Raw genomic sequence first — 21,120 nt, 5'->3', positions numbered from 1 at the left:
AAATTGATGTTAAAAATGCCTTCTTGAATGGTGATTTGGAAGAGGAGGTATATATGGTTCATCCATCTTTTTTTTATCAGTTCAACCATTGGGTTTCTATGCCAAAGGAAGTGAAAATAAGGTGTACAGGTTGAGGAAGTCTCTATATGGCCTAAAGCAATCACCCCGAGCATGTTTCATTAGGTTTTATACGTTGGTCCAGCAAGTAGGGTTCAGATAATGCTAGTTTGATCATACTCTCTTTGTCAAGACATGTCAAGGGTAGGTTGCAGTGTTGATAGTGTATGTGGATGACATCATCATTAGAGGGAATTAGGGCTCTGAAATACAGAAGTTGAAAGAGTTCTTAGCCTCCCAATTTAATGTGAAAGATATGGGACCCCTAAAGTATTACCTTGGGATTGAGGTTGCCCGCTCACAAAAGTATATCTTCATTTCTCAAAGGAAGTACATCCTAGATCTCTTACAAGACATAGACAAACTAGATGCAAAATTAGTTGATACCCCTATGGATGTTAATCATAAATTAGGGGATTGTGATGGTGAACCCTTGAAATATGTGGAACAGTTCCAAAGACTAGTGGGATGTATCTTTCTATGGCACACCCTGATATTGCTTATGTTGTTGGGGTTCTAAGCCAATTCATACAATCACCTAAAGTACTACACTTGGAGGCTACTAAGAGGATTCTTAGGTATTTAAATAAGTATCTAGGAACTGGTTTGCTATTTGAAGGTGGAAATTTATACAAGTGCTGATTAGGAAGGTGTTGTGGGTGATAGAAAATCCACAAGTGGGTATTGTACCTTTGTGGGTGGAAACTTAGTGACGTGAAGAAGTAAGAAACAGAGTGTGGTTGCGAGGTCAAGTGCTGAAGCTGAGTATAGAGCTATGGATGGGGTGGTTGAGGTGCTTTGGTTAAAGAATTTGCTAGGAGAGCTTGGTTTTAATGTTGATAGTCCTATGCCCCTCTATTGTGATAACAAGGCAGCTATAAGTATTGCAACTAACCCCGTTCTTCATGATAGGACAAAGCACATTGAGGTGGATAAACACTTCATAAGAGAGAAGCTTGAGAAGGGTGAAATCTGCACCCTATGTTAACTCCAAGGAGCAATTGGTTGATGTTCTTACAAAAGGACTTCCATGTTTGTGACACAATGAACTATGTGACAAGTTGGGCATGATTGACATACACAACCCAACTTGAGGAGTTTGCTAGTTTGTTCTCTCTGTTACATGTTGTTAGCATGTCATTTTCTTTTATTTTTTCCCGTTCTTTTAATTAAGTGAGATACCCGGGGACCTCCTATCATCAACTAAGGATCTAGCCATACAATCTACTTCTTACTCCATGAAACAATGTTCCCTATCACCATAGTACGATCAAGGTTTGAAATGTTGACGTCGATGGAAATGTCGGTCATCCAAATATAAGATACATGTCAGAAATGTCGGAAATATCATATGGAAATATTGTAAAAATTATAGATATGGTGGAAACATTGTAAAATATGCAAAATATAGAATGGTATTTTATGAAACGACAAAATAAGCATAGGCACACCTTTTTAAATTATTATCTTATTCCAAATCATTAGATGAAGCTAAGAAACTAAGGTTACAAACAAAAGAGTACGTTTCAAAGTTGCTAAGATTCAGATCTTCATGATAAAATGAGTTAAAGAAAAATTTAAACTCATAGAAAATGTAAATAGTTGCAATAGATCAACCAAATAATCTATTACACAAATAAAAACTAATATTTAACTTTGTGTTTGAAATGAAATAATGAATATTGAGTTAGATCAAAGTGGTAACCATATAAGTTAGGTGGACAATAACTTGTTACTTCACATACCTAAAATATTGTCACCAACTTATGTTATAATACTATCTCTTGTATTCCACATAGTATTAGTAGTGTTCATTGGGGAATATGTCAATTTTAGTAAAATTTCATGTTACCACCCATAGACGTGGAAATGAAAATATGTTGTGGAAGCTATCTCTTGTACTCCACAATATTGGTAGTGTTCATTGGGGAAATGTCGATTCCAATAAAATTTCGTGTCACTACCCATGGAAATGGAAATATTAGGGAAGTTAGGGACATTTTAAACCATGAGTACAATAGCCTGAGGTAGACCTTCTATCATCAATACATCAAATCCAGTCTGCATCAGTGTATGCTTATAGTTTCATGTGCCCATGCGTAGCAAACAAGATACCCTTCCCTGGAGTACCTTTTAGATAACACAGGATCCTTTCTACAGCAACCAAATGACTATCTCGAGGAGAATGCATAAACTGACTAATAAACTCACTGCATAGGAGATATTTGGCCAGGTCATGCAGAGATACAACAACTTTCCAAGTAGTCTCTGGAACACTCCCCAACAGTTCGCCATCAATAGCTGAGAGCTTGTGATTCAAGTTTATAGGTGTAGAAGCCAGTTTAGCACCAAGTTTTCCAGTCTCAGTGAGGAGATCAAGAATATACTTACGTTGAAAAATGAAGATACCATCCTTGGACCGAGCAACTTTAATTCCCAGGAAATATTTGAGTTCACCAAAGTCTTTAATCTCAAATTCAGTGCTAAGAAACCTTTTAAGGTTACACACTTCCTGTGCGTCATCACCAGTAACCATAATGTCATCAATATAAATAATAAGTAGGGTCCCCAAGGAATCTCTCCTCTTAACAAATAAAGTATGATCAGAATGAGTCTGTGTGTAGCCAAAGGTAATAATGGCATCCTGGAATCTCTTAAACTAGACTCTAGGAGACTGTTTGAGGCCATAAAGGGACTTCTTCAATTTACACACTTTCCCTTTCATTTCTTTCCCATACATCCCTGGAGGTAAAGTCATATAAATTTCTTCATGTAAATCTCCATTTAAGAATGCATTTTTTTTTACATCAAATAGCAAAACCCAAACTAATGCCATTTTAGCTACAAGAGCAAAGGTCTCCAGGCAATCAACACCATACATTGAGTGTAACCTTTAGCAACCAGTCGAGCCTTATATCTCTCAATAGTACCATCAAAATGGTACTTAATAGTGAAGACCCATTTACAACCAATCAGTTCCTTATCCTCAGTCAAGTCCACAAGGTCCCAGGTACTGTTCTTATGCAAAGCATCTATCTCAGTCATCATAGCATCCCTCCATTTTGGTTTAGATAAGGCTTTTGGGACAGACTTAGGAATAACATGTGTAGAAATAGAGGCAAAGAAGGAATAACAGGTTGGGAAAAAACGACTATAAGACGGGTGTTTGGAGATGCAATGAGTTGTACACTTTCGTTTGCCTTTTCAAAGGGCAATAGGAAGGTCAAGATCTGGGAAGGTATTAGTGGGAGTAAAAGAGGAGGATTGACCTGTTACCTCAGTAGTGAGGGAGGTGCATGAGGTTCAGTTGAAAGAGGGAAAATAACTTGCTCATACTTGAGTCTTTGTCTTTGGTACCACCTCTGGACAATGGGATAAGAAGTGAAAGTGGGAGGATGAGTTGGAGGAGGGGGGGGGGGGGGGGGGGGGGGGGGGGGGGGGGGGGGGGGGAGTAGGAACACTTGAAGAAGACTCAATGGCAGGGGATCCAACAAAAGTAGACAATTCAGTGGAAGATTCAAGAGGAACCGGGAGAGGAACAACTGGTGACATAACAAACAACTCCTTAGAATGCTCCCCCTCAGGAGAAGTTGCAAAGAAAGGGATAGACTTTGCAAATGTGACACCATAGAAACAAAACAAGTGCCATGCACAAGATCATAACAATAATATCCCTTCTGTGTGGAGGCATATCCTAGAAAAACACACTTGTGTGCTTTAGGTTCAAATTTATGTCTCTAATGGCAATGGACATGAACATAGCAAACACACCCAAAAACACAAAGAGGAAGAGAAAAGAGATCCTCATCAGGAAAGAGAAGGCTAAATGGGGTCTTAAAACCTAGAACCCATTAAGTATGTAGCTGTAAGGACAACATTTTAATAGGAACATGAGAGGCAAATAAAAGGCTCTTGGAAACCTCAACCACATGACAATTCCTCTCTACCACTCCATTTTTTTGTAGAGTATAGGAACAAGAACTCTAATGGATAACCCCAAAAGCATCAAAATAAGATGAAAGATTTTTCTAAAGATATTCCATAGCATTATTAGAGTGGAATATTTTTTATCTGAGTGTTAAACTGGGTAAGAGTAAGTTCATGAAACTATTGCACAATAGTTGGTATTCATCCCAGGATTTCATAAGGTAAATCCAAGTAAAGCAAGAGAAATCATTGGCAAGGGATATCTTCTCTCGGCCAGAAAGGAGTTGTTATGAATAGAAAAGATTAGATATGCTAGCCATATGGTCCAAAGCACTAGAATCTATAATCCAAGGGATTATACGATTACCTAATGAAGTAGCAAGATTTGTAGAAGCATGAATACATGAGTGGAGCATATGCAGATTTGCTTGAGGAGTTGGATGCTGCAACTATAGTCTCCAAATGGTTGATGAGCTTCCCATACCTTTCAAACTCTGCATTCATTGCTGCCAATTGCTGTATTGTAGACTTTTCCTCACTTTCCCTATTTCCACCCTCGGGCACAATAGCTACATTTGCATTCTTAGGCTTCATAGTTTGACCATTTTTCTTAGTATTGTTGCTGTTCTGAAACCTCTCTAGAAGAAGGTCAAGATGTGGCTTCCAACATGTATGTACCTGCCTCCTAATCTCTTCACTACTAACCAATGGAGTATGCCTGAGCAAGGGTCACATCATCCTTAGCCAGAATGTTCTACCTAGTACCGACAAACTTAGGATTGAGTCTTGTGAGAAACTCAAACACCTTGTTTCTTTCTATTAACTTCCTGTAAGTCTCTGCATCCTTGGTGCTCTCCCACACAACTGTCTCCATTCCTGCCACAATGACTTCAACATAGAGTAGTACACTGGTACACCCTTCTCCCCCTGTCTCAGATTCTGCACATCATTCTTCAACTTGTAGGGTCCTGCAATATTTAGTTTATAAGAGTATGTTTTTGTAACACTATCCCAAATTTCCTTAGCCGAAGTCATCCAGAGGTAATAATGTTCACTTATGTGAGGCTGCATAGAGTTAACTAACCATCCAATCATTGTGTAGTTCTCTTGCATCTATTTTTCATATGTAGGATTATTCTCTGCCAGATTCTCCTTACTGCCTGTAAGATAGCCTAATTTACCTCTACCGCAAACATAAATCCGTATGGACTGTGCCTAGGCCAAGTAATTTGTTCCATCCAACTTAATTGTTGTCACCCTAGTCAGAACAGAATCTGCTAGACCAACTCTGAACATCGGGTTTTCCTTCATCTCACTTCCAAACAGCTCCATTAGTCAAATGAAAATCCAAAAATAATGATTTTGGATTATATAGACCAAAATGTAACCAGTCCCGCACAAGAAGGTTCTAAAATTAGGGTTTCATTGCACCCAACTCCATGGGAGAAATGAGAGAACAGCTGCCGCTCCTACCAGAGCTCTCCAAACAGTCTCCAACCTCAACTTCCCTCTACTAGGGATTAAAAGTGACCTTCCAAACCCTGATTGCCACTCTCAAACTGTCCCTTTAACCTGTAACTGGAAAATTCTCTAGTCGTCTAGGGTTTTGGGCAAAAAACAGCACCCTCAATTTCTTGGTAATCTACAACCAGTTTCTATCTCTCCAAGCCCTCTACCAAATCAAAGGGTGTATGGAAAAAAAGAAAAAGAAGAAAGAAAGGAAAGGTGCTCTAATACCGAGATGTAATTCAGTCCAATAAATCAGAAAATAAACCTCAGATTATTTGTGAAAAAGGTGAGAAGAAAGAAGAGAAACAGTAGAGAAATGGAAAAGGTAGATGATGAAGAAAGGAGAGGAAGAAGATTGTTCAATCCCACTCTCCTCTTCTCCTCTAATCTTTTATTAAACTTATCTCAATAAGGACAATTACAAATCTGCCCTTAAATGGCCGGCCAGTTCAAAATCATCCTTAAAAATAAAAAAGAAAAGTTAACAGGCCCATAAAGACAAGGCCAATAACCAAACAAAACAGATACAAACAAAAGATAACATAGTGATGTACTAGGGCCCATTCAGCACAGTCTCTCTACAAAACTCTATAAAATCCTCTTTCCTTTTAGAATTTTCTTAACTAGTCCATCTATGTTCTCCTAAAATTGCCTTTTAATGCTTTCTTATAAACCCAATTGAGGTGCATAAGAACTAACTTCATTAATGATTTTATTACTAAAAACAAGTCTAATTAAAATTATTCTGCCCCCAATTCTTTTAATATTTACAATTTAATTTTTTAGATCCTTGTCTACTATTATCTGTACTCCATTTCCATTTGCATTTAATATCATTTAAATAGTTTACATTTACTATTTACTTCAACCTATTAATAGCAGTTTATCAGAGACTACACCTTCTATAAGACCTTTTGAATCCATAGGAGAAACCAGTCCTACCCTTACTGCCTCCATGCATAAATGTTTAGCATATAAGCACTACATTATAGTCTTAGCTCTCTCAAATTTCTTCTCTATTACTCCTTGAAATTTTCGTGCATATTTCTGCAAAGACTTGGTAATTAAGCTTTAACACCCTCAGTAAGTTCATATACCCTAGTTTTCCAATCATAATCATCCTAATTATAGTCCAAAATTATCCCATCCAACTTCATCTTCAATACCGTAAACAGGCCTAAAACTGTACTTTTGCTAAATTTTCTTAACTTATCCTACATCAACCGTTGCATTTTATTCACTGATAAGAAATGATATCAACAGATCCAGTCAACCAAATAGATACCACCATATCATATAGCCACTTGACACCTAGGCTGCTAGATTAGAAGTGTGCACATAATGAATAATTATGTATAATAAGTTGTATGTGTGAACTAAAAGTTTATTGGCCTTTATTTATATGTTTTGAGGGCTAATTTCCATTTCGCATTTCTCTGTTAAACCTGCCAAACTATCTAACAACATGATAGATTAATGGAATGGATCACTTACTGAATCTAGCAGTTCGTTGACACTCAAAAGATCTGCAGTTTCAGATAACTGCAAGTTTGGACCATTTTGTCTTTCAAATGTTATAGGGCTAATGAAGCCATCTTCTGTAAATATTGGATGCATCATCTGCACATAAGCAACAGGCATATATAGGTCATACGTGTTGACTAGATAATATTGAAAGCTGTACAAGATAATTACCTCATCAAGAGGGCATCCGTCCTTTGATCCAAGTTGGGAGATTTTTTGTGGTGTATCCATGTACAATTGAGCTCCCAATGGACATATATCATCAGGTAAAAATTCATTTTGCAACTGTTCACTTATAGCAGATGCCTCTGGCTGCAAAGACATGCCAGAAGTCTTTATCATTAAGCTGAAATATTTCTCATTTAAATCATATAGGATAAATATCACATTTTCAAAAAGGATCGATGAGTTTTACATCTGACAAATTTTGCAAGCTCTTCACAATAATTGCAGCCAAGGATTCTTTAGATTGGTCCTCAGTTATGTTTATTGAAGATAGAGTTTCCAAAGCAGCACTATCATCATCTATTGATCCATAAACCTTTGAAGGATGACTAGATCCAATATCAATAGCCTGTAACTTGCAATCTCTGACCAACTTTAGAAATGGATCAACCTATACAAACATAGCACATTACAAGAGTTAAGACAAAGCAAGCTTTAAACTTCAAACTTCAATGAGAGTGTGTACATGAATTTCCACGTGTTGTTAAAAGAAGCCAAAAGCATTGGCTTTGGTGCACATGGAATTGCCAACATCAGTACATATGCATTAAGTGTAGAAAGGTAAACCCAGATAAAAGGCATAAATAGAAAGCTTATATCATCCTATTACATGAACTGCAATTTAGACAAATTCTGAAAAGATATGACAAGCAGTAAGGACATACAGTTTTATCTGTAAGTGACACCTTAACACAAGGAACAAGAGGACCGATATTATAAGCCTTTGCTGAAAAGATGATCATAGATGTAGCCAAGGTAAAAATAGATCGACGACGTGATGGTTGCAGTGGACCTGCAAAGAAGTTTAAAAGTCAGACCAGTTAAATATACAACATCTTATTAATGCAGTGTAAAAGACGTTCCAACAAATCTATCACAACTAATGGAATATATGACTTGTTGAATAGAACAAAGAAGAAAAAACAAGAAAAAAAATATTTTTGAATTGATAAAATGAAAAAAAAACTGCAGTAGAGAAATAAGAGGTGAGAGCAACAGAAGAAAGAATAAAAAAGGTATGAAGCCAATACTACCTCCGCTGCTATATGAATAAATAAAAAACATCAATATCATCCATAAAGGACTAATAATACCTATAAAAAGGGCCGCAATAACATATAAAATAAATAAAAAAAAACTCATAATGCATAGGAACAACATCTCTGCAATATAGTTGTCCAGAGAATTGAGATTCTAATTACTTGATTTGCTTAAATGAGAATTTCCATTCTGAACATGAAAAGACCCCAATGACACACTTAAAATTTGGTAGGACTGGTATTGACAGAAGATGATTTACTTCTCGGAACAATATAGTTAATCCCTATTTCATAATCAGTCCCAATTCACTAACATAATATCTTAGGCATATTTTGATGTTATTTTTGATAACAAAAAAAAAAAAAAATTAAAGGGCCATTACCCAACATTGGTCCTAGATACTCAAGGATTTGGACCCAACCTTTGGCATCTTCTTGCACAAAGTGGCTGTTTCCAGACTTGGACTGACGTTCTCATGCTTATCAGCCAAAGATTTTACACTGCACCCAACAATGGTGCCTAAATAAAAGAAAGAACACATAATTAATAGTCATCTCGGTTGTCTTTTTCTCTAGATGATATTGCCACAAACTGGTAGGTTGTAGTGAAATCATCTTCATCAAGAAATACCACTGTTATGATCTGGTAATCCCTTTCCCATCAATATAAAATTAAAGTTTGATGGCTGCTGTCTTGGCAATCCAGGTAACTAAGGTATTGTAGGGGCATTTTAGAAGTAGTGATGGTAAGATAATAGCCTTGAAATTGGGGAAATCCCTAAATGAAGCCCTACCACCCCATCCAGATGTTGTCTCACATGGCAACATGCCTATACCTCCTTAGTACTGTTATTTGTCAACCACCCTACAACTACTTTTGTATCCCTTTGTCCTACCATACAACTGTAATGTAATGTTTTCTGATCATTGGTTATGGTGACTGTTGGTTCGAGTGGTTAAGTGTTGGTGGGCTTATTTTAACTTTTATGTTTAAGTTCCTTAGTCTATTATGGGCCTTTAGTTATTGGGCCTAAACCTGTTTTATCTTTCTTTATTATGTCTAGGTGTCCCATCACTAATCAGGGGCATTCTAGTCCTTTTATGTAATCTCTTATTGTAAATATATATGTTAGCTTCTAGGGTCGGCTGGAATACAATTGCCGCCCATTCTCAAACCTCTTCTCTTCTCTTCTCTTCTCTTCTTCTTCCTCTTATGCTGCTGTTCTCCAGCAAACAGTGACTATATAAGGGCTGAACAGATGGCTATACTATAAAGCTTGAGACTGGGAAAGCACTAAACTATAGAGGTATGGTAGTACAAGGGGATATAAAAATATTTGTGAGGTGGTTGTGTCAGCATTAAGGAGGTATAGACAGTTGCCTTGACAACTATGGTGGTACCGAGAGTCTTGTGATTAGATGAATTCTAATGGCCCCTAAGAGTAAGGAAGATGATCAATGATTACGTGGTAATATCTCCCATACTTTTTGCACTGCTTATGGTAAGGAGTGCTTAGGTTTAATTGATTTAGAAAGTTGTAAAAATATAGTGGAGGATGGTTGATAAATTAAATTTAAAATGTGAGAAACACCCTAAGCCATATAAGATTTCTTGGTTTAAGAAAGGGGGCAAAGTTCCAATTAATGAAAGGTGTTTGGTAAAATTCTCAATAGGTAAATATAGTGATGAGATTTGGTGTGATGTATTGCCTATGGATGTATGCCTTCTTTTACTTGGGCGTCCTTGGCAATATGATGGGCAAATCTATGAAGATGGTAGGAAGAATATTTATTCCCTCTTTCTTAATTGAGTGAAGTATATTTTGACTATTTTGAAGGAAATTCCTTCAAGAATGATTAAGGAAGAAAATTGTAGTCTATTGTCCCTTAAAAAATTTGAGGACTCTTGCAAAGAAAGTTCTATTGCTTATGCCCTTATAGTCCATGAGGCCATTAAACAAGAAAAGAGGGAAGAAATACACCAATATTTAATAGAGATTCTTAGATAATTCAATGGCATAACATCTGAGAAACTCCCCAGTGAACTACCGTCAATGTGTGATATTCAACATTGTATTGACCAAATTTCTAGTGCTCCCTTATCGAACTTACCCCATTATCATACAAGTCCAACAGAACATGTTGAACTTCAAATACAAGTAGATGAATTGTTGAAGAAGGGGTCTATTAAAGAGAGTCTCAGCCCTTGTGCAGTACTTGCCCTCTTTACACCCAAGAAAGATGGGACTTGGAGGATGTGTGTATAGTCAAGCTGTTAGTAAGACAACAATCAAATACTGTTTTCCTATTCATCAACTTGATGATATGTTGGACATATGGGATGGAGAAAAAGTATTTTCAAAAATTGACCTTAAAAGTGGATACCATCAAATCCATATCCAACCTTTATGAGTGGTTAGTCATGCCTTTTGGACTATTGAATGCCCCTAGTACTTTCATGAGGAGAATGAATCAAGTTTTATGACCTTTTATTGGAAAATTTGTGGAGGTTTATTTTGACGACATTCTTATCTTTAGCTCTTTACCTTATGAACATATTAACCATGTGAAACAAGTCTTGTAGGTTTTGTACAAGGAGAAATTACACATTAACCTTGAAAAGTGTTCATTCATGACTGATAAACATAATCCTTTTAGGCTATGCTGATGTTGAAATAGTCAAAGCTATAATAGAATGGCCAACCCCAAAGTTAATAACGGCAGTGAGAAACTTCCATGGCATAGCCACATTTTATAAGTGGTTTATTAAGAACTTTAACCCTGTTATTTCTCCCATGACTGATTGAATGAAGTCCAAAAGTTTTGTTTGGACAGGTGAAGCTAAAGAGATCTTTAATCTAACCAAGAAAAGTCTCACTAAGGCACCCATTCTAGCCTTACCTAATTTTGAATTAAGTATTTGAGGTAGAATGTGATGCATCTCATGTAGGAATTTAGAGATGCATCTCATAAGTGGAATAGCCTTACCTATTGGAATAGTGGTTTGTTTAACAATGTATGATATGTCAAAGGGCCAAAAGTAAAACTCAAAATTATGGACTTTACCAACCTCTGCCCATTCCAACTTAACCATGGGGCATAAGTATGAATTTCATGTTTAGGTTGCTAAGAACTCAACAAAGCTTTGATTCTATCTTTGTGGTGGTTGATAGGTGTTGAGTTGGGCTGATTTCAAGTTATTGGGCCCAGTCATTTATTTTTTTTATTTTTAAGTTGTTAAGTTAGGAAGTTATTGGGCTTTAGGCCCATTAGTTTATGTTTTAAAGTTGTGACTGTTCAGCTACTTAAAGTAGCCACCCTACTAAGGGCATTCTTGTAATCTTTCATTATTTTACTTTAAGTATATAATTCAAAGAGGGGTTGGCGGCCAGATCTATTCAACTCTGGTTTCATCCCATTCTCTTTTCTTCTTCTCTCTCTTTCTCTCTTGCTGAAACCTTTCAGTGTCTTCTACTTTTCTTCACAAAGTATACATCAGAATTAGTTATCAGCAACTTCTACTTGGTATCAGAGCAGGTCGAAGGCTTCTTGAGCTGCTCTATCATGCATCCCTAGATCGGCTGACCGCATGGTGATTTGAGAGGCTGATCGAAGATCTTAGGTAAGCCCAGTTTTTGGATTTTTTGGTGGATCTGTTTTGCCTTGTAGCTGGTCTAGGGTTTCACATCAAATTCAGGAAGAATTGGAGAAAGGGGGAGAGTCTTGTTTTTGTAGGACTCTTCAATTTTGACCTAGGAAGTGGCACCCTAATTTTTTAGGGTTCCTTGGAGTTTTCTGAAGAGGGCGGTTCAAGTCCTACCTTTTTTGGAGGTTTCTGGAGAGAGCGGCTGCCTCTTTTCTCTCTTCTCCTATCCCACAAAAAGGGAATCTTTTGTGGGAGGATCATCTAAGTTACCAGAAGGGTGTCTGTGGTACTTGAAGGGATTTATTTCATATTCTTTCATCTTAAAGTGACCTTCTAACCCTTTTTTGAGAATTATGGAGGGTAACGGAAAACAAACCCGGGAGTGAAATGGGACCAGTGGGAGGAGGTGTCAAAGACCTTTTTGGGGCTAGGACTATCACTACAGTTAAGTTAGATGGTACAAACTATTTAGAATGGTCGCAATCTGCAAAGATGGCCATTGGTGCTCGTGGGAAGTTGGGGTATATCATTGGTGAGAAAGTGAAACCCGAGACTAACAGCTCCCGGCGGGTACAGTAAAATTATATGGTAATGACTTGGCTGTGTAATTCGATGCTGCCCCATATAAGTAAAAAATTTTTGTGGGCAAATACAGCTAAGGAAAAATGGGAAGGGGTTGTAGAAACCTACTCACAGAGTGAAAATGTTGCTAGGACCTATCAGTTGAGGAATCAAATTATTGCTACCAGGAAGGAAGATAGACCTATTGCTGTTTATTTTTTGGCCCTTAAAACCCTATGGAAGGAGATTGACCATCTGGAGACAGTTGTTTAGGAAACCACTAAGGGTGCAACTGCCAACCAAAAGCTCTTAGAAAAGTATATAGTCTTTGAATTTCTTGCTGGTCTTAATCCCGAATATGATATTGCAAGGCAACATATCCTTTCCAAGGACAGTGTTACTCTCTCTCAGGCATATGCCTTTGTATCAGGGGAAGAGAGTAGGGGGAATGTGATGATGAAGAATTATGTTTTTGAACAATCAGCCATGGTCAGTATTGTGAAACCTAAACAGAGTGGAGACCTGGGTGGCAATGAAATCAAGAAGGAAGATAAGAAGGATTTGATTTGTGATTAATGTAAGATGCCTAAACACACAAGAGATACTTGTTGGAAGATTCATCCTCATCTTGTGCCGAATAGACTTAAAAACAAGAAGGGAAATGCTAACATGGCAGTCACTGGTGACATACTTGGCCCCCCTAATACAACTACTTTGGAGTCTGCTGCAGCTGCTGCAGTGAGGGCCGAACTTGAGAGATATGGGCAATTCCTAAATCAGCGAGATATAGTCAGCCCTAATCCAGTAACAGGTGGACAGCTAGGTACAAGTGGTTCTAGTGGAGCACATTCTACTTCCTTTGCTCATACAGGTAGTTCACATGCCACTACAAACTATGTTTCTACTACAGGTAAGGAGGGACCTCCTTGGATTATAGATTCTGGAGCCTCAGAGCACATGGCCCATAGTTCCACTATTTTTTCTTCTTACCAACTCTGTTTTGGCAGAGACAGAGTCTCCACAGCCAATGGAACTCATGTTCCCATTGTTGGGAAGGGGTCTGTCAAGATTACTGATTCCACTTCCCTACCCTCTGTCCTTCATGTTCCCAGTGATTTTTTCTCCTAGTCATTGTGTTTTGCAGGGTTTGGATTCAAAGAGGATGATTGGGAGTGGTCATGAAGTGAATGGAATCTACCACCTGGATGCACTTCCTCATCATCTGGGTCATCATGCTAGTAGGGATATTGAGTCAGAGTCAGTGAGTCAGATTATGCTTTGGCATAATCGTTTGGTCATTTGTATTTTTCTTCTTTGCGTTTCTTATTTCCAAAGCTATTTGAGTCTGTTAATTTGTCTAGTTTAGAGTGTGAAGGTTGTTAGCTTAGAAAACATTGTAGACATTCCTTTAAAGCTAGTAATAAAAGGTGTTCATCTACTTTCGATGTTATTCATTCTGATGTGTGGGGACCATACCATATGTTCCTTCTATGGGTGGCTATCGATATTTCCTTTTATTTGTGGATGATTTTTCTCGGTATTCTTGGATTTACTTAATGAGATCTTGTGATGAGGTACCATCATTTGTTCGATAATTTCATCAGATGGTGCTAACATAGTTTGGGGTACGAGTGGTGTTTAGATCAGACAATGCCAGGGAATATTTTGAAAAGAACCTTGCTTCGTATCTGTTAGAGTACGGAGTTATCCATCAGAGCATTTCTTCTTACAATCCACAGCAAAATGGTGTTGCAGAGAAGAAGAACAGACACATTGTTGAGATTGCAAGAAGCATGATGATCACATCTATTGTTCCAGTTCGGTTTTGGGGTGATGCAGTTCTCACAACAATCTTCTTAATTAATAGGGTGCCCTCTCGTATACTTGGATTCAGCACCCCATTCAGCCTCCTTTTTCCTGAGGGGGGAGATGTTCCACATTCCTCTCAGGTTGTTTGGGTGTGTTTTCTTTGCACATGTTCTTGGTCCTCACCACTTGAAGCTCGATCCAAAGGCAAAGAAGTGTGTTTTTCTTGGGTGTGCAGAAAATCAGAAAGGGTACTGCTGCTATGATCCAGTCTCTGGGAGTCAGTATGTTATTATGGATGTCACCTTTTTTGAGTCCACATCCTTTTTCTCGAAGGATCCTTCTCAGGGGGAGTGTTTTGGGGAAGTGAGTGAGTAGTCTATTCCTCTTCCAGTTCCAATTCCTATTGTTGGTTCGGCTGTCTTAATTTGTATGCTTATCTTTGTTGGGTTTTAAGTCATTAGTTATTGGGCCTTAGTTAATGGGCCTAATCTTATTTAGTGTTTATTTTGACTAGGTGTCCCATCACTAATCAGGGGCATTCTGGTCTATTTATGTAACATTATGTAATGTTCTTATATACAATAGATTAGGGCTGACTGAGAACATTCTGCCGCCCATCTCATATCTTCTTCTTCTTCTTCTTCTCCTCTCATTCGACAGCTCTATTTCAGCAAACATGGTATCAGAGCGCTAATCTTTCGACTGGTTACAGCAGCTGCCTCTTCTTCTACTCGCAGTTAACTCTCTCACTTCTTTTTTTTTGGTTGCTGCAAAGAAACCCTAGGGTTGGTCGTAGAACACAGCTGGACCTACATCTAGGGTTTCCCTTGGTTGTAGGGCCCAAGGGGAGTTAGACCCAGAGGCTGATGCCCTAATAGACGCAGTATAGCAGACTGTAGCCATTCGGCTAAGATAGATCTGTGTAGAACAGATCTAGGCGGAATGACTAATCTCAGCAGTCCTAGAACTGTTCGTGGGTGAGGTTATAACCTGCGATAGCAGTGCTTAGCACACAGTAGAAGCCAACACAGCAAGTTGCAGGTTGCGGCAGCAGCGATTAGAACACAGTAGAAGGTAGTACAACAGATTATAATCTGTGACAGCAATAATTAGGGCACAGTGTGCAGTGTAGTACTCGGTGTTTCAGCTCTGTGTCGGGTTCTCAGGACTGAGTTTACAGTGCAGCAAGTTCCGTAAGTGTGAAACAGTTCACTATATATTGTGTTTACAGTCTTGACATTTACGAGTAAGAGAAGATGTCTTCCATATCCGGGGAAGTGTCTTCTAGAGATGTTAGGGCTTGTGGGAGGTCTCCTAATTTGGAGAATCCAAATCTGCACAGCCTACAGATCACAAGTGTGTTGTTGGATGAGTACAACTTCAGAGAATGGTCTGTCTCAGCCATGCTTTTCATCACATCCCGAGAACTCACTGGTTACTTGGACGGGCAGAAGAAGGAACCCGAAGTGGGGAGTGCTGAATATGCAGCTTGGCGCAAGGAGAATGCTACAGTTATGTCCTGGCTACTTGCCTCAACGACTCCAAGAGTAGCTAGGACTGTTCAACATTTCTCCACGGCTGCCAAGATATGGGAAAAAGTTTCTAAAACCTATGGGCAGAAAAAGAATAATGCCAGAATTTACAGACTGAATCAAGACATTGCTGCCTTGAGGCAAGGAGATATGAGTGTTGCAACATATTTTGCTACACTAGAAGGACTATGGGAAGAGTTAGATCACCACCTTATTATTGATTGGGAGAATGCCAGAGACAAGGAAAAGCATGACAAACAAGTTGAAGAGGGTAGAGCATTTAAATTTCTGGCTGGCCTAGATCCTATATATGAGAGCATAAGGTCCCAAATTTGGGAAGGGATGAAATGCCAGACTTACATCATGTTTACTACCTTGTGAGGAATGAAGAGGTGAGAAGAAAAGAGATGCAGGTTGATACTCAAACTAAACTAGCTGAACAGTCTGTGGAACATTCGGCCCTAATCTCTACAAATCAAAGGGGGAACAGGCACTCTGACAAGAGACATCTGAAGTGCACCCACTGTGGAGGGGAAAGGCATGTGAAAGAGACCTGTTGGGTTCTCCATCCGCATCTGAAGCCAGCTGCATTGAGGAAAGATAAGAAGCATCAGAAGGGTCAATCTGCAAGTGTGAATCTGGCTACGGGTCAAAGTGATGATGGTTCAAAACATTCATCCACAGTTACTTCCTCTTCCATGGGACAGACTACTAATTCCCCTGGAACCGGGTCCTTGGGTTTTACTGCCGATGAGGTAGAGGTACTTAACCGGGCCCTAGCCCGTCTAAGGACCAATTCTCTTCCATCCTCCTCCCTTGCCAGATCAGGTATTGTCTCTGCCTTTAGTGCAACTAGTACTATTGATCCTGCCTCTTGGATTATTGATTCTGGTGCAACTGACCACATGACACACATGTCTTCTCTATTTTCTTCCTATCATTTAATGTCTGGCCAAGATAAAATGAGGGTTGCTGATGGTTCTCTCTCTACCATCTCTGGGAAAGGAGTGGTTGACCTAAGCAAGGACCTCTCACTCAAATCTGTCTTGCATGTTCCCAATCTTTCTTCAAATCTCTTATCTGTTTCAAAGCTTACCAAAAATTTGAATTGTAGCATAACCTTTTTTCCTACTCATTGTCTTTCAGGACAGATTGACAAAGAGAACGATTGGGAGTGGTCATGAGTGTGGAGGTCTCTACTACCTTGATGTAGACATCAGTTCGGCCTTACAAACATCTGCTACTAGTAGTCAGTCCAATGTAGAGTCAATAGCTAGGTTACATCTGTGGCATGCTAGGCTAGGTCATTTACCGTTTTCATCATTGTAAGTGTTGTTTCCAGAATTATTCAAAGGTGTTTCAAGTCAAGAGTTAGTTTGTGAAGTCTGTCAACTATCAAAGCAATGTAGAACTGTTTATTCAACTTCGAGTAATGAAATTCAAGCTTCTTTTGACTTAGTCCACTCTGATGTTTGGGGCCCCCCTCCCATTATTTCTGTTGATGGCTTTCGGTACTTTATCAGTTTTATTGATCACTATTCTCGATGCACATGGATCTACTTATTAAAAGCACGAGAAGAAGTGCCGCGGGTAACCATGACATTTTGCAAAATGATTGAAACACAATTTGGCATGAAGATCAAACAATTCAGGTCAGATAATGCTGCAGAATACTTTGAAAGGTCCTTGAATCTGTTTATGGAGGATGCTAGAATGATTCATCAGTCATCTTGTGCTAGTACCCCCCAACAGAATGGGGTTGCTGAGCGCAAGAATAGGCACCTATTGGAGACTGCTCGAGCCTTACTATTTCAGCACAAAGTTCCAAAAAACTATTGGTCTCAAGCAATCCTTATTGCACCATATCTGATAAATCGAATGCCATCCAAGATATTGGGAATGAAAACTCCTTTCTCTGTTCTTTGCCCTCATCTTCTTGACTTTTCTCTTCCACCGAGAGTCTTTGGTTGTGTATGCTTTATACATGTCAAGGATCCGAAGAAGACCAAATTGGATCCTAGGGCTACAAAGGGAATCTTTTTGGGGTACTCCCCTACTCAGAAGGGATACAAGTGTTATGATCCAGTCACCAAGAAAAAATATTTCACAAAGGATGTGGTATTCTTTGAGTCTCAATCCTATTTTTATTCTTCCTAGAATCCTCTTCAGGGGGAGACTAGTGGGATGGAAGAGGATTCTTCTGTTCCCCCATTCTTTGTGCCTCTCTCTACCTCAGGCCTTCCATCTTCTCCTCCTGATCCACCTAGTTGTGGTATCCGGGTGAATCTAGTGAGGCTCCCATTGTACCAGCTACTACTAGTGATGTTGCAAATATTACTGAAGACTCCAGCAGGCTGCAAAGAGATATCAGAATCACCTACAACAGAAGGAAGAAGGGCCCTCTAACTCATGACAGCAACCAATTGGACTCGGATCAACCTGTCTCAGAAACTCAAGGTAATCCTATCAGTTCCTCTGACTTGGATCTTCCTATTGCCCTTCGTAAGTGTACTCGTTCTTGTACTATCAGACACCCCTTTGCTGATTTTGTGTCTTACTCACATTTGTCTCCTCGTTATTGTTCTTTTGTGTCTGCTCTCTCTTTTGTGCATGTTCCTACCAGGTATTCTGAGGCAGTATCTGACCCAAAATGGAAAGAGGCCATGGACGAAAAAATGAAGGCCTTAATGAAAGCATGGACTTGAGAATTAGTGGATCTACCAGAAGGGAAAGGCACTGTTGGATGCAAGTGGGTGTTCACTGTAAAGCATAGGGAGGACGGGTCCATTGAAAGGTACAAGGCTAGACTAGTAGCAAAAGGGTTTACTCAAAAAGAAGGGATTGACTACAAAGAAACCTTTGCTCCGGTGGCAAAACTCAACACAATCCGAGTTCTATTATCATTAGCTGCAAATGTCTCTTGGGAGCTACATCAGTTGGACGTGAAGAATGTTTTCTTGAATGGCGACCTGCATGAAGAGGTGTTCATGGATCCTCCACCAGGTTATGGGTTTGGCAAGAAGGTATGTAGATTGAGAAAAGCCCTATACGGCCTTAAGCAGTCCCCTCGAGCTTGGTTTGAGAAGCTATGTGGGGCCATGAAGAAAGGGGGTTACACTCAAAGTGGGACAGATCATACCCTATTCATAAGGAAGAGAAATGGCAAACTTATAGCACTTATTGTCTATGTGGATGATATGGTAATTACAAGGGATGATCAGGAAGAGAATAAAAGACTAAAGGAGGTCTTGGCTGCTGAATTTGAGATCAAAGACCTGGGCCAACTGAGATACTTTCTTGGGACTGAAGTTGCAAGATCCAAAGAGGGCATCTATATATGTCAGCGGAAATACATCCTTGATCTTCTTCAAGAGACAGGCATGATGGGTTGTAGGCCAGCAGATACTCCAATAGAACAGAATCATGGCCTACAAGAGTCAGTAGGAGAGGACTACCTTGATAAGGAAAGATACCAAAAGCTGGTGGGGAAGTTGATTTACCTGTCCCTCACTCGCCCTGACATTGCTTATGCTATACATGTTGTCAGTCAGTTCATGCACACTCCTAAAATCCCTCACATGAAAGCTGTGGAAAGGATCCTCAGATATTTGAAGTCTTGCCCGGGGAAAGGGATTCTGTTAAGGAAAAACAGTAAAATTGAAGTTGAAGGATATACTGATGCAGATTGGGCTGGCTCTGTTGGGGACAGGAAGTCTACTTCTGGGTATTGCACCTTTGTTGGAGGAAATTTAGTTACATGGAGGAGTAAAAAACAGAATGTGGTTGCTAGATCTAGTGCAGAGGCCAAATATCGAGCTATGGCTCATGGTGTTGCTGAACTTTTATGGCTTAAGATCCTGCTTGGTGAACTTGGAATAAAGATTGAGTGTCCTATCAGGTTGTATTGTGACAACAAGGCTGCCATCAACATTGCAAATAACCCAGTGCAACATGATAGAACGAAACATATTGAGATAGACCGTCACTTTGTCCGAGAAAGAATTGCCTCAGGAGAACTCTGCATCCCTTATACTCCCTCTGAGATGCAGATTGCAGATGTTCTGACTAAAGGGCTAGCTACAGTGAAATTTGTGGACTTACTTGGCAAGCTAAACATGATTGACATCCATGCTTAGCTTGAGGGGGAGTGTTGGTTCGGCTGTCTTAATTTGTATGTTTATCTTTGTTGGGTCTTAAGTCATTAGTTATTGGGCCTTAGTTACTGGGCCTAATCTTATTTAGTGTTTATTTTGACTAGGTGTCCCATCACTAATCAGGGGCATTCTGGTCTATTTATGTAACATTATGTAATGTTCTTATATATAATAGATTAGGGCTGGCTGAGAACATTCTGCCGCCCATCTCATATCTTCTTCTTCTTCTTCTTCTCCTCTCATTCGACAACTCTATTTCAGCAAACACCTATGTCCACTCCTTTGTTTGATCCTCCTATGTCACCTATCTTACCACCTCCCTTGCGTCCTGCTTCTCAGTGTTACGACAACGACTTCACAGGGAGGTTGGTTCCACTGCAGAAGAACTCACATCACTTCCTATCGATTCCTTGGAGACTCCAGATTCAGCTGACATGGATTCAGGTATTCCTCTTGATCCCTCTAATGTTTCAGTTCCTATTGATTCTACTAATCCCATTACAGGTGACTTGGACCTTCCTATTGCACTCAGAAAAGGGAAGAGAAAGTGTACTACTCATTGTATTTCACAGTACCTATCCTACAGTGGACTTTCTCCTTCCTATCGTGCTTTCCTTTCTTCTCTTGACTCTGTGTCTATACCCAAGGGTGTCAGTGAGGCTCTCTCCAAACCTAAGTGGAAGACAACTATGCAGGAAGATATGAAAGCCTTAATTAAGAATCATACATTGGAGATCGTGGATCTACCAGAGTGCAAGGAGACTATTGGATACAGATGGGTTTATACAGTTAAATACAAGGCGGATGGAAGTATAGAAAGGTATAAGGCCAGACTGGTTGCAAAAGGGTACACCCAAACCTATGGCATTGATTACTTAGAGACCTTTGCACCAGTTGCAAAGATGACTTCTGTTCGGATCCTTCTCTCTCTCGCTGCCACATACTCTTGGCCCCTGTTTCAAATTGATGTAAAAAATGCTTTTCTGGATGGAGATTTGCAAGAAGAAGTGTATATGGATCTTCCTACTGGTTTCTACAGTGATGCTGAAAAGGGGAAGGTATGCAGATTGAAGAAG

At 39.3% G+C, this 21,120-nt stretch overlaps 1 protein-coding gene across 8 annotated transcripts in view; it reads right to left on the bottom strand.

The window, feature by feature from the left end:
• LOC104597386 (protein SEMI-ROLLED LEAF 2-like) overlaps positions 1-21,120 on the bottom strand; it is a 161,394-nt gene that overhangs the window by 4,271 nt on the left and 136,003 nt on the right. For all 8 annotated transcript variants that reach the window (XR_016078634.1, XR_016078635.1, XR_735195.3 and 5 more), the window contains 4 exons: positions 7,968-8,095; positions 7,493-7,693; positions 7,249-7,389; positions 7,048-7,173 (listed from right to left, as the gene is read on the bottom strand). Coding sequence is in view for 4 of the 8 variants with exons in the window: in XM_088891601.1 (XP_088747727.1) it covers positions 7,048-7,173; positions 7,249-7,389; positions 7,493-7,693; positions 7,968-8,095 (596 nt within the window). In the remaining 4 variants the exon portion in view is untranslated. The remainder of the gene's footprint in view (positions 1-7,047; positions 7,174-7,248; positions 7,390-7,492; positions 7,694-7,967; positions 8,096-21,120) is intronic.

This window comes from Nelumbo nucifera, chromosome 7, assembly GCF_055504915.1.
Source record: "Nelumbo nucifera cultivar China Antique chromosome 7, China Antique-T2T, whole genome shotgun sequence".
NCBI classification, from domain to species: domain Eukaryota; kingdom Viridiplantae; phylum Streptophyta; class Magnoliopsida; order Proteales; family Nelumbonaceae; genus Nelumbo; species Nelumbo nucifera.
Note: the sequence above shows the minus strand (reverse complement) of the source record. Positions and strands in the feature narration are given on the sequence as shown.